The sequence below is a fragment of the Lithobates pipiens genome, unplaced genomic scaffold (genome assembly GCF_037356315.1).
Source record: "Lithobates pipiens isolate NorthernLeopardFrog02 unplaced genomic scaffold, aLitPip1_a1.2 Scaffold_28, whole genome shotgun sequence".
In the NCBI taxonomy this organism is placed as follows: Eukaryota; Metazoa; Chordata; class Amphibia; order Anura; family Ranidae; genus Lithobates; species Lithobates pipiens.
The window spans coordinates 179,766,669-179,779,558 of NW_027507789.1; the positions used below are offsets into that span (position 1 = coordinate 179,766,669).

The 12,890-nt window shown below is 40.7% G+C and overlaps 1 protein-coding gene across 1 annotated transcript; it reads right to left on the reverse strand.

Annotated features, from left to right (window-relative positions):
* Window positions 1-280: 280 nt before the first annotated feature.
* On the reverse strand, window positions 281-11,089 carry PPY (pancreatic polypeptide). Its single transcript, XM_077460013.1, has 4 exons — window positions 10,949-11,089; window positions 5,801-5,976; window positions 2,531-2,591; window positions 281-406 (listed from the first exon to the last, which is right to left on the reverse strand). The coding sequence occupies exons 1-3, from the start codon at window positions 11,039-11,041 to the stop codon at window positions 2,540-2,542; spliced, it is 321 nt and encodes a 106-aa protein (XP_077316139.1). The 5' UTR covers window positions 11,042-11,089; the 3' UTR covers window positions 281-406; window positions 2,531-2,539.
* Between the last annotated feature and the right edge of the window lie 1,801 nt (window positions 11,090-12,890).

Sequence of the window (12,890 nt, forward strand, 5' to 3'; positions counted from 1 at the left end):
GTCAGTGATCGGTAGAGATCACTGACGCTTTCCATTCATAATGGAAGCATAGTAAACTGCTCACTATGCTTCAGTTACTATGCCTCCCCTTCTATCTCGGTATACAGGGGAGGGCTGGGTCACGTCACAATTGCGGCCCCTGTACTTACGCCGCTGTTCCTACTGTTTCAAAAGGTGAACTTTGCATTTTAAAGAAGCTGCGAACTGATTGCAGACCTCTAGCAAGCTTCAAACAATCTTAATGTATATCAAATATCTCCTATCAACCACGACACATGACTTTTTTTTGTAACATAGAGGGTTTTATTCAGCTGGATATGAAAAGATCTGTTTGCAGCACACAGCTGGGAGATGTGACACCTGGATTGGAGGTATTTTCTCTTCTGCCCCGTATGTAGTCACTGACCTAAGAGAGGAAGAGACTGTTATTTAGTATTTTATTTACTTGGCAGTAGAGATTAACAAAATGTTGAATTTGCACAAAGTTTGTGAAAAATTTTCAATTTCTGTAAAATGTATTGGAATCAATGGGGAAGACACAATGCTGGGTTTTTTAAGGGTCCATTGGGTTCTAAATGGCTCCTGAGAGTTAGGAAAGCCCCTTTCAACTACCCTGGATGTTCTTGTGCCAAAAAATAAAAATAAAAACAGATATAAAATAAACTTATCTACCCTAAATTTGTCCTCTTCACAGGAGCATGGAGGCCCATAGACTGTGATTGGGCCATGTGTTTATGGGGCTTGAGCCGCCAGGTGCTACATGCATGTGGTCTATGTTAGTGTATGGTGATGTAGAGGCTGCACAGATAAAGCTGCTTGTCCCGATTTAATAGGCTTTTGGGTTAGTGGCCCCAAATGTATGCTATCTGCTCACCCTCACCCATATGGCTGTCAAACCAGGATGGGTGGCTTTGCCCTTGCATCTCCATACACTTCCCTGAATGTAACACCTGGCAGCTCAAGCCTCCTATACAAAACCCATTCCCACTCTATGGGCCTCAGTGCCCACATGCATGCCCTTTATACAGCAATCATTTTAACCTTTTGATTTCCCACATCAGGGGTTTTCAAACTTTCTAAACAAATGGCAAATTTAATGTCCTTCAGACTTTAGGGGGGGGGGGTTGGAATGTGGCCATCAGGAGTACAAAATGTTCCAGCATCAGTCATTGGTGTTCATGGGAGGAATTGTTCTCTATCATTGTGCCCCTTCATTGATGTCATTAGGAGGAATTGTGCCCCATCATTGGTGTCATTGGGAGGAATTGGGCCCTTCATTAGTGTCAGTGAATGAAATAGACCCCCGAAGGCCAGATAAAAGCAAGCAAAGGGCTGCATTCGGCACCCGGGCCACAGTTTGGAGACCACTGGACTAGAGTGATATTCATGTCTTCTATGGTCATATATTGATTAAACAATCATTTTGACATTATTATCAATGCTGAAGTGTGTGTGTATATACTGTTTAACCCCCCCCCCCCCCCCAAAATGAACATACCAGGGTTTCAATGATTCTATCAGTCATGGTTGCAGCTGCAGTTATGAACCTGGCATCATTTTTTAGAGCCAACAATTCTCTCTAATGTAAAAGTGACCCAAGCAGCTATACAGCCACTGGATTACTTTTACATGTGTCGGAATGTGGTCGCCTTCTGCCACCTTCCCGGGCTCTCCTGTTCCACCAAGGAGCTCGGGACTGAAACCGGCGGTTGTGCTTCGGTTTTGGTTTGTAGTTTACAAGCCACTACCGACTTCTAAAACATCTAATCAAACTGCTTTCAGTTTGATCAGATACCTTTTTATGGACAGAGGAGAGATCTGGGGTCTAATAGATCCCAGATATCTCAGTAACAAGTACTCTTTACTGCCCCAGCTATCACACGTTGTTCATCCTTTTTGATCGCAATAAAATTGAGAATTTTTTTAAAAGACAGTGTAAAATAAAATGTGTATATATATTTTTTTTTAATTAACGAGTAACTTTTTGTAAAGCGCTCAGGCACAACGGGTGTGAGCAATTTTAAAAGTGTGCCTTGTTTGGTATCTTTTTACTTGATATAGCTTTACCAAACAATAGGATATTTTATTGTGTTTGTGTACACTAAAATTCATTAAGGTGTGTGGTGTGTTTTTTTTTTTTTTTTTTTTTTTTTTTTTTATTGCATTTGAAAAACTGCTGCTCAAACATCATGCGACATAAATTGCAACATCCAGGTTTTTTTTTTTTTTTTTTCCTGTAGTGCCTTTGCTTTCAGAAAAAATATAATGTTTGGGGGTTCGAAGTAATTATTTAATAAAAAAAAAAAAAAAAATTGTGTTTTACTTCATTTTTAGTATTATCAGTCTGCCAATGGTATCCCAAAGCACCTACACTGGTGCTCAATGTGTGATGATACATGATTGTGTTGTAGTGGAAAGTATTGCACCTAACCCATGCCACCGTCTCACCTGCATAAGAGGTCCTCTATACTGAATTGGTAAAAGGTGGTAAACGTGGCACAGATAAACACAAGGTCAGGATGATACTCACCCTGCAGGTTTAGTAGCTGGGAACGTCTTCCACTCCAACCTCATCCCATCTCTTCCCAAATCTATAGCATGAACACACACAGTAATTACCAGGACCTCATAATTTCATTTCATCAGCTTGATAACTCTATCTTCATCTGAGCACCATCTGCACAGCTGACAGTCACAAGTCCTAATAAATAAAATCTGTCAGGCTCTTAAATACATCAGAAGCCTCTGATGGAAGCTGCCACCCTGCTTGTTAGCTGTATACTAGTCCCAGTGATTTAGAAGCAGAACCCTTAGACACTCGAGGACATTTTCTGCCTCGGATCTAGGGACTGGAGAATATCCCCTTCCATCAGACGACTCGGTGGGGAGGGGGGTAGACAGGGCATAACCATTGGGTATGATACTGTATATGGTATCAAATTTTCTACCACAAGTTGACTCAATCCCTAAGTTAGTTTCTCCAGGCAGGATTTTGTATCATGCCTAAACCATGTTGCAAAAGTCCGTACATTTTTTGGGTGGTGGGCAGGCTCTGTTATATAAAACTTTAAATTTGGATGGCAGGCCATTTATGATCCCTACCCATTGGCTAATTTTGGTTAAGGTAGTTCCTTTCTTGTTTAAAAGAATAACTTTTATACCATAGAGTATCAAGAGAGTCATAGTTTTTGAAAGACAGAGGCCAAGAATAAATCAACCCTAGCAAGCAGATTTGTGAGAGTTTTGGGGTCTATGTATCCAAGTCAAGTCTAGACATCATAATGTTGTATGGCTGAGTCCTATAGGAAGAAATGTATGAACATGTCTAGACCAAATGAAGGCTATCAGCTGGTTACTTCGAGCACCCATGGCACCCGGTACTGGAAAGTAGGCCAATGCGGTGTGATTCCACTAGAGTGAATTATTACAAGTATTTTTATTTTTTTGGTTTATCTTGGTTTGAACTCGATGGACGTTTTTTAGCTGTAATATTGTGTAGCAGTGAAGACCATAACCTTTTATATATTTTGGTAATTTTTCACTTGACATACAGTACACAGCTAGATCTGTAGCTGATCTCTGTAAAATGTACATCCTCCTATCTTGGCAACAAATGGTAAAATGGAATCTCTGAGGATAGAAATGTAGCATCCATTGCAAAATACTTGTTTTGAGATGTATGCTCCAGCGCTGTCGTTTTATCCTTGTTGTCTTTATGTTCTTGGCAAGTCACTGACCTGCAAGCTTCAGGGCTGTCAACTAATGAAGGGAGGAAAAGACAACAACCTCCTAGCTTACAGGTCCTTGACTTGCCAAAAAGTGAAGGAAGGATAAAGATGACAACCCCATAGCATTTAGGTTGGTGACATGCCAAGTAGAATAGGATTCAAGGAAGGTTAAAGATGTCGGGCCAACGTTTTACAGAGTAGCGGCAAGCCAAATGGTGAAGGAAAGATAATGATTGATGGCAAGTCAATGACCTGCATGCTATGGGGCTGCATCTGTATCTTTTGATTCACTACTTGGCAGTTCATTGACCTGCATTCTGCAGTGCTGTCAAGTAGCAAATGGAGGAAAAAATTACAGTGACCCAGCTTACGGGTGAACGACTGGCCAAGTAGTGAAGGAAGGATAAAGATGACCGCTTGTAGCTTTGAGGTCAATGATGTGCAAAGTAGAGAGGATATAGATGCAAAGTCACAATTTTACAGATTCATGACCTACCAAATAGTGAAGGATGGTTGAAGATGACAGCCCCATAGCTTCCAGGTCTATGACTTGCCAAGTAGTGAAGGTCAGGGACTTGCCAAATAGTGAAAGAAAGATAACAATGACATCCCCACAGATTAGTGATGCCAAGTAGTTAAGGAAGAATAGAGAATAGGAAGAAAGTGGACAGGCCAACATTTTACACAATAATGAATTGGCACGTAGTTACTGAAGGATAAAGATGACAACCTCATAGCTTTGAGTTCAGTGACGTGCCAAATAGAGAAAGAAGGTTAAAGCTGTCTAGCCAACATTTTACAGTTTAGTAACTTGCCCAGTAGTGGAGGAGAATGATAATGGCCCCATAGCTTGCATTCAATGACTTGCCAAGTTAAGGAAGGATAAAGATGAAACCCCCACAGCTTGCAGATTAGTGATGCCATGGAAGGGTAATAAGGGGGAGGCCAGAGTTAGAGGTTAATGAACCACCAAATAGTGAAGGAGTATAATAATGCAAACCCCCCTCCCCTCTGCTCCTCTCCAGATTGCTGGTCAGTTCTTTAAGTATAGAAGGAAGGCCAAAGATGAGGACCCTGCGGGTTTGCAGGTCAATGACTTGCCAAGTATTGAAGGAAAGAAAGATGACAGCCCTACATCTTGCAGGTTAGTGATGCCAAGTAGCAAAGGAAACCTAAAGATGACAGGTCAACAAATTACCAAGTCATGAAGGAGCATAACAATGATGATGGCCATCCCCAGACTGTAGTTCAGTTACTTGTCAAGTAGAGAGGAAGGATAAAGATGTTGGCCCTACAATTTTCAAGTCATTGATTTGCCACGTAGAGAAGGAAGAATAAACATGACAGGCCAGCATTGTATAGATTAGAGACTTGCCAATCAGTAAAGGAACATCAGGATGACAGCCACTTAGATTGCACCTTCAATCCAAAGTGGGCAGTGGCATTTCCCATACCTCTCTCCTTTTTTTTTTTTTTTTTTTTTTTTAGGTTCCTTTTTAAAAGTGATGAAAATCTGTAGAGCTGGTTTCAGAGGTTTCCCAGGAAGCCGGACAATTTGTAGGACCAAACACTTAGTGGCCAGTTTCTTTTTCACTTTCCTCAGAATAAAAAATGTATAGAATGGCATTATTTTATGGCAGAAAGTGGACATGACACTGTCTGGCATCCTGGAGAATCTCTCACCAGCTTTACAAAATTGTTTCATAGTGTCCAATTGTATCTAGAAACGGCTCACGTGATTGTATTTCTGGATGGTAACTTAAAACCTTTTTGCTTTTACCTGATACACTCTCACAGAATGAATACAGTCTAAATCCCAGAATGTGGATGGTGGTCAGATGTGACGGTAGGATCCAGGTATCCTTTTGGTACCAGTGAGCTACCCATAAAGGAGGTTCAGGTATGCCAATGGTTTCTATTTCTGCCAGGGGATGGGAATAGGAGAGCGGTGTCCTCCTATCCCAGGGCAAATAGTGATCAATAAAAGTTCTCTAAGCTGGCCTAGTTAATATCCACCCGAAAAGCTGTTAATAAGTGAACACTGAGGAGTAGTAGGGAGCAAAATCTCTTACCTCGGGCGGGTGATGAAGGTGATATACTGATACAGATCTGAATAGTACTGTGCCAGCTGATCCGGGGTTGCCTGGTCTCCAGGATGGTGCGGCTCGCTGGGAGCTGCTGATGTGGCTAAGCTCAGAGCCAGGAGAATGAAGACAAAAGCACAGAGATATCTTAGAAGGGAGGTCATCTGTATAGAAAAGTGAAAATGAATTGGTCTCTTATTTACTGTCATAAATACAACAGGTTATGTTCATTTCATGTGTTGGGATGTTATTGGGAACAGTATTGTCTCTCTGATTGCCCTTGGACATGGCCACACAATACTAATCACTGATTTTATTTTTTTATTTTATTCTATGCAGCCTCTGTTTACTTAGTCTTACCACTTCTCCACTTTCCTCTTACATCTGTTGTGTATCTAAATATGACTGTGTAGTCCAATAGGCCCCAGAGTAGACCCAGTGTACTCGGTAATCAGCACTGAGGGGTAAGTGTAAAGAGGGCTATGGCTGCTACTCTGCTCTGCTAATGCAGGGTCAGTACAGTGTGAGGGCAGGAAGCATAATTACCAAATTGATTATCACCAATACAGAAATTCTCAAGTTCATTTATAGGGCTGCTTAGGCAAAATGTGCTTGAAAAAATGTACTTTTTTTTTTTTTTTTCTCTTTTCTGTGTCTTCAATTGTATACTCTCACTTTTAAACAATTCACTTTTTATTTTTTATTTTTTTTTTTTTTTTTACTGTCTTTTTATTTTTTATATTTATTTTTTGTTCCTCTTCTTTTTATAGAGAAAAAATAAGTTAGTGTTACTAAACCCAGGACCCTCCTTTCACTATATCTGGCCTCCCACAGTACACAGAACATGGAAATGCAATTATTTTAATAAATTATCTAAATTCCTTGTCTCATCAGCAGTATATAGTAGACATTTGCATTCATTTTCGTCCAAATTAATTTTCGCTATTGTTTTAACAAACCCGCAGAATCCGAAAACCGAATGATCTGACATAAACAAATGCTTCATTTTCATTGCGACAACAGTTCGATATAGATAGGAGATTCGACATGCCGCTGACCATAGCGATCTTTGTCCATTGAACCCGTGGTTGAATGTGCCTAACCTTAGCTCTATTAGTTCAAGATTATTCTACATAGAGAGAAAAGACTCGACATTATAGAGACAATAGAAAAAAAGGTTGAATGTGCCTAACCTAACTCTATTAGTCCAAGATTATTCTACAAGATTTGACATAAAGATTCAACGAAGCAGTCGCCGAGAGCGGACATTTATGGTCAAATGCTCCGCCCATAGGCTATAGAAGAATTCTAATTTCGGTTGACTAGTAATAATATAACTATTACTAGTGTCATACAACATTAGAATTCTACTATAGCTTGTAGGCGGAACATTCGACCGGAAATGTACGATTGCAGCGTCGTACAGTTTAGCTGCTCCGTCGAATCTTCTTGGAACATTTCGACAGACACCATAAGCCATTAATGACAGATTCGACCTTAGTTATTTCGGATTTTCGGTCAAATGCATTTTCTGATCTAAACAAAATAAAAACGAATTTCGGGAGTAACTAAATGTAATTTTCAGACGAAAACAAAATTCCCAAACAAAATATTTCAGTGTGCACATGTCTAGTATATAGCAGCACTTCTATTGGTGTCTGGCTGAGCACTGCAAAAGCTTTTAGGAGGAGCTTTCATTCTCCTCTAACTGTCCTATGAGGCTGCATGACAGCTGACCCCCCTGTCTAGACAATGCTGAATGGCCCTGATCTGATTACATGCATCCTCCAAAAAAAAAAAAAAAAAAAACTCTAGCAATATGCACCAAACTGAGCATGTGCAGAGTGCCTCCTAGGATTCTGTACTATCAGAAGATGGATTGGGGAGTATCAGAGGAGACAGGATCAAACAGCCTTTTTACACAATGTGGAGGATTAACCCACATTGTTACAGTGAGTATAACAAGCATGCTTTACTGCATATACATACTGATTTTACTGTCTCTTGTCAACATTTCTGGAACAAATTTACTGTGTCAGAAGACCCTGTACCCGCAACCCCTCACTCTGATATCCATGTTATCAAGGTTTGAGTGACTTTAATCTAAGAACTGTAATTTTAATGAAAAGCGGGTATATATTGAAGGCCAGAATGAGGGACCATTCATTGTCAACCATTAAGGGCCGGTTCACACTGCAGGCGCGGCGAGGCGTCTCCGACTTGCCTCGCCGCGACCTCAGCGGCGACTTGCAGAGGACTTCTGTATAGAAGTCAATGCAAGTCGCCCCCGAAGTCGCCCAGAAGTAGTACAGGAACCTTTTTTCTGAGTCGGAGCGACTCGAGTCGCTCCTCTCAGAACGGTTCCATTGTACAGAACGGGGGTGACTTGCGGGAGCGAGGCGAGTCGTGTCGCCTCGCCCGCTGTGTGAACTGGCCCTTAGAAAGGTTTGAAAACGTTGTGTGATTTGATATTGTGCTCCTAGTGATTAGAGATGAGCCAAACTGGGAGTTTTAATTTCCTTCAAATTTTGTCTGAAATCTGAAATTTTTAGGCTTGGTTTACACTACTGCGGGTGCAAGAATCGCACCTGTTCCAACACCTGCAACCACCCACAGCCAAAGCATTCCTAATGACACCCCCATGCATCATAAAATGCAGGGCGTTTTTGGGGGCAGGAACTGCGGGGAAATAGCATGGTGCGATTTCTTGGCTGCTGCATTTTTTAAATGGTCTAGGAACTTTTTTCCTGCATAAAACCTAAGCACAGCAACCCATTCCAATCAATGGGCTGCTGTCCCAACACAAAGTGGTCCTACAATAATTTGAACCCGGCCTTAAGAGTGCGCTAGGCTTTAATTGGCTACTCTGTGTTACAGAAGTTCCTTTCAACTATCCTTGGGCCTGTTTTTGTTACCCAAAAAAAATGTTCATCATAACCTTTTTTTTTTTTTTCAAAAGGGAAAAAAAACAGCAAAAAAAAAAAAAAAAAAAAGTAATAAAAATGTACAGTATACGTTTAAAGCAACAACACACAAACTAACAATTAAATGCAAAAAGAAAATTTGTATGAAACCAAGATATACTGTACCCCCCCCAAAAAAAAAAGACATTGTATTTTAAAGTATATTTCACGCCTATCCGCTCAATGAATGAAATTGTGAGCTTCCACTTTGGTTAGATTTACGTTCATTACTCCTGTTAACCTGGCATAGGAATATCTACCTTCAACCTCCCTCCTCTCCTCTTTTATGCTTTATTTATAAAGGTTTGTACTTGGCCGGGCACACATGTTTATGGCACACTCGTAACGGCTTTGCCTAAAAAATGGCCAAATTATGCCAGCATCCTAGGCTTCCCCTCTACCTATACCCTTTGGGCACTTCACCGGCTGTTTAAATGTGCTTTAGGTGCGTAGGATATGTTTTGGATTGTTGCTTGTGCTTACCCTCAGATGCCATCTACTAAAAAGTGAACAGAGCCAAAAGATTCAATCCACGCTTCTAAGCTCACAGGTTATGTCTTTGCTTTGTATTGATCCAAACACTGAAAGCAGTGGGCATGGATATCCAGACATCAAACCCATTTCTAGCTTTAAATCCCAGCGTGCTGGAAAAGCTTCGACAATTTACTTTTTCTCAAGCAAACAGAATCCTTTCATTGTGTACACAGTTTCATTCATCGAACACGGAGGCATTATTTTTTTTAGAGATGGACAGATATTGTAACATGGTTACATAATTGGTAAGGTTGAATAAGAACTACCATTTCTCCATAGCCCTGTACATTGTGTCTGCTTTAACTTATCTACACACTCCACCAATTGTGGAAGGGAGTTCTACATCCTCACCTCCTTAACCGTAAAGAACCCCCTATGCAGTTAAATCTTGAACCACTTTTCATCCAATTTGATTGTGCGGCCACGTGTCTTCTGTAGAGACCTTAGATTTAAAAAGTTTCCTCCCAATGCTAGAGTCACCATTTAAGGCTTTGTTCATCATATCCTTTCTTAAGGGTCTCTTCTCCAGGCAGAAGTTTAACGTTTGTAATCATTCTTCATATCTGGGGTCCTCTAGTCCCCTTATTAGCTTTGGTTCCCTTCTCTGAACTCTTTAGTTCCCGCACCTCCCTCTTGAAGACTGGTCAATGGAAAGCATACTCAAGATGTGGCTGGAACAGAGTTTTGGAAAGTGGTAGAATTATGCCCTGTACACACGGTCTGACATTCCGACGACGATTTTGGCCCAAACTTGTCTAGCATACACACGGTCGCACAAAGTTGTCGGAAAATCGTTCAGAACGAGGTGACGTAAAACAAGTACGTCGGTACTATAAACGGGCCAGTAGCCAATAGCTTTCGTCTCGTAATTTATTCTGTGCATACGTGGCACTTTGTCTATCGGAATTGCATTAACACGATCAGGATTTAAACAATCGGATTTTGTTGTCGAAAAATTTTAGATCCAGCTCTCAAATTTTGTGTGCCGGAAATTCCGATGGAAAAAGTCTGATGGAGCCCACACACGATCGGATTTTCCGAAAACACGATCCGATTGCACATTTTCCGTCGGAAAGTCCGACCGTGTGTACAGGGCTTAAGTCTTATCTCTATTTAATGCATACTCTTAGTCTGCTAACCTTACTTGCTGCAGCGTGCTATTGCTGAGTCTGTCATCTACTAAGACACCCAGTGACTTTTCCTTCCTCAATTCCCCCGCAGAGGTTCTTCTGACATGGAGTCACTTGCATACAAATTTTTAGCTCCCAAATGCATTACATTTTCCTACATTGAACCTCATCTGCCATATAATTGTGCATCCTTCTCCATTTAACTAGGTCTTCTTGAAATTAAGGTGTTATGAAATCTGCCTGCTTAAGGTCTGGTCAAATCCCTGCTAGCCAGCCTTTCCTAAAAGTTGTGTTTGAAGTTGGTTGGTAATGAAAGCATCATTAATTTTTGTCCGCTGTGTATGTATGATGGCTCTCCTTTTGATATGTGTAGTTCCCTGCCTCCTGCTGTCACCAGCCTAGAGAAATGACCCAATTAATACACCGCTAAAAGTATTCCCAAGGGCTGCAACCTTGGCTGTGGAAGCAGATGGTCGATATTCCCATGCGTGAAAAGCGGGTGATCTTACCTTGGTCATTATGTCGGCTGAGTGTGGAATGATGACCCTGATATCCCACATAGTTTTTATCTTTGTTCCAGCGCCCTCCCAAAGTTTCGTCATCGTAGAAGACCACCCATACCTTATCTCCAGGCTGCTGCCCTCTCCATTACGCACCATTAATATGTCAACCGTTCACTTTGGTGACTCAGATTTCCCAGTGCATCACGCTGAAGGAGTAGACGCTTGGAAAATTCAACTTTTTGGATTTTACTGAACGTCAAACAAGACCGTTACTCAATCTGGTACTGAGTGTTTCTGGGAGAGAAGTTGTTTCCAGTTACTTGGAGAGGATGCCAATCATTGGTTATGCAGCCCCCCGTTTCCAACAAAGGGTTGTATGAAGTCCTTGCCTGAAACCAGCTGTGCCAAGGAAGACTGAGGGGTGCAACAACAAATACTGTGTAGAAGTTTATACTATATAAAACTGGAAATTAAGCCTTAGATTGGAAACTGGGAACATCTGGCCAGTTTTTCATCTTCCATTGCTGTACTCCACCCACCCACCTCACTGCTTTTGTTAGTAATCTGTTACTTGTTTGTAATTCAGTTGAGATGTTCAAAAATGTTGACGCTCGTATGCAAAAATTCAACCTTTTTGGTGATTCTGGGGATAGGCATTCTGTCCATCCAGTCTTCCTTTTTTTTTTTTTTTTTTTTTTATTAAACAGTTATGCCAGACAATCCAGGCTGACTGATGACATGTCTTCTCTCTACTTTAGCTAAGCAGTACAACTTGGTCTTCAGCAGCGTGTAATTGTACAATAAAGGAGCAGCAGCAGGCTAATGAGTGCCTCTCTCTGCTCACCCTGACCTCCTTTTCCTGTCACTATTTTACTTGTTGGCACATACACAGCGCAACAGATGTGTTGCCAGTCCCTCTACCAGTCTGAGTCCTATTACATAGGGGATGGACCAGACTGTTCCTAAGCTAGACATTAAAAATAATGTAACTGTATTCATTGGTATATTTACACAAATGCCCGAAGTTCAGCTTTAAAGTGTATGTCTGAACAGAATCCAATAAAGAATATGCGCATCTCTACAATACTCACAGGCTCCCCCATTTTTCATCTCTTTAAAAACCCCAGTTGATCCTGCCAGAAATCTAGCGAGCGGAGAACCCTGCCAGAAATCTAGCGAGCATACAACCCTGCCCTTGCTGGAGTGAAATTGCACATAAGCAGTGTTGTCAGCCCTGCTTATGTTCCTCCCTGTATTGTCTTTGCGGTATTCTCTATTTTTTCTTTTAGCTAAGATCCCAGAGGCAAATAAAACTTGATTATTATTAAATATATATATATATATATATATATATATATATATATATATATAATATCATTTTTTTTTTTTTTTTTTTTGTGTACAGAACTGTCCTCAATGTCCAACTAAAACTGGTGTGTGGTTTTTTTTTATTTATTTTTTTTTTTTTTTGTTTTTTAATGGGTGTACTTTGACTTTAATTATTTAGTGAATCCTTGACCAAGAACAAAGTTATTGAGCAGGTAGTGAAGGATTCAGAGTAGACCCACCTTATATCTCTCTTTACAGGTTCCCTTTAGTAAGGCATGCATTCTCTCATGATAACACTAGAGGGCACTGTAGGAATAGTATTTTTTACATTGCATTGTGTCTCCTCTCCATTGACTTGTCCCCGTTCTAGAAATTGGTTGTCATGCTGTCTTATGGGAATATGAAAGCTGTTTTCATTTGCATTGTATGCATGGTCTTTTTTTTTTTTCTTTCTGCCATTATTGGCGAGTCTGCCTGAAATAATCATCCTTCATGTCTGATTTAATGGCATCTAATCTATTAGTCTGCTCAGTACAGAAACATGACCCTCCACCACATTAGTTATGTAAAATATTTTCCCATTTTTGGATGGAGCAGGGAATGTATAAAACCAGTATCG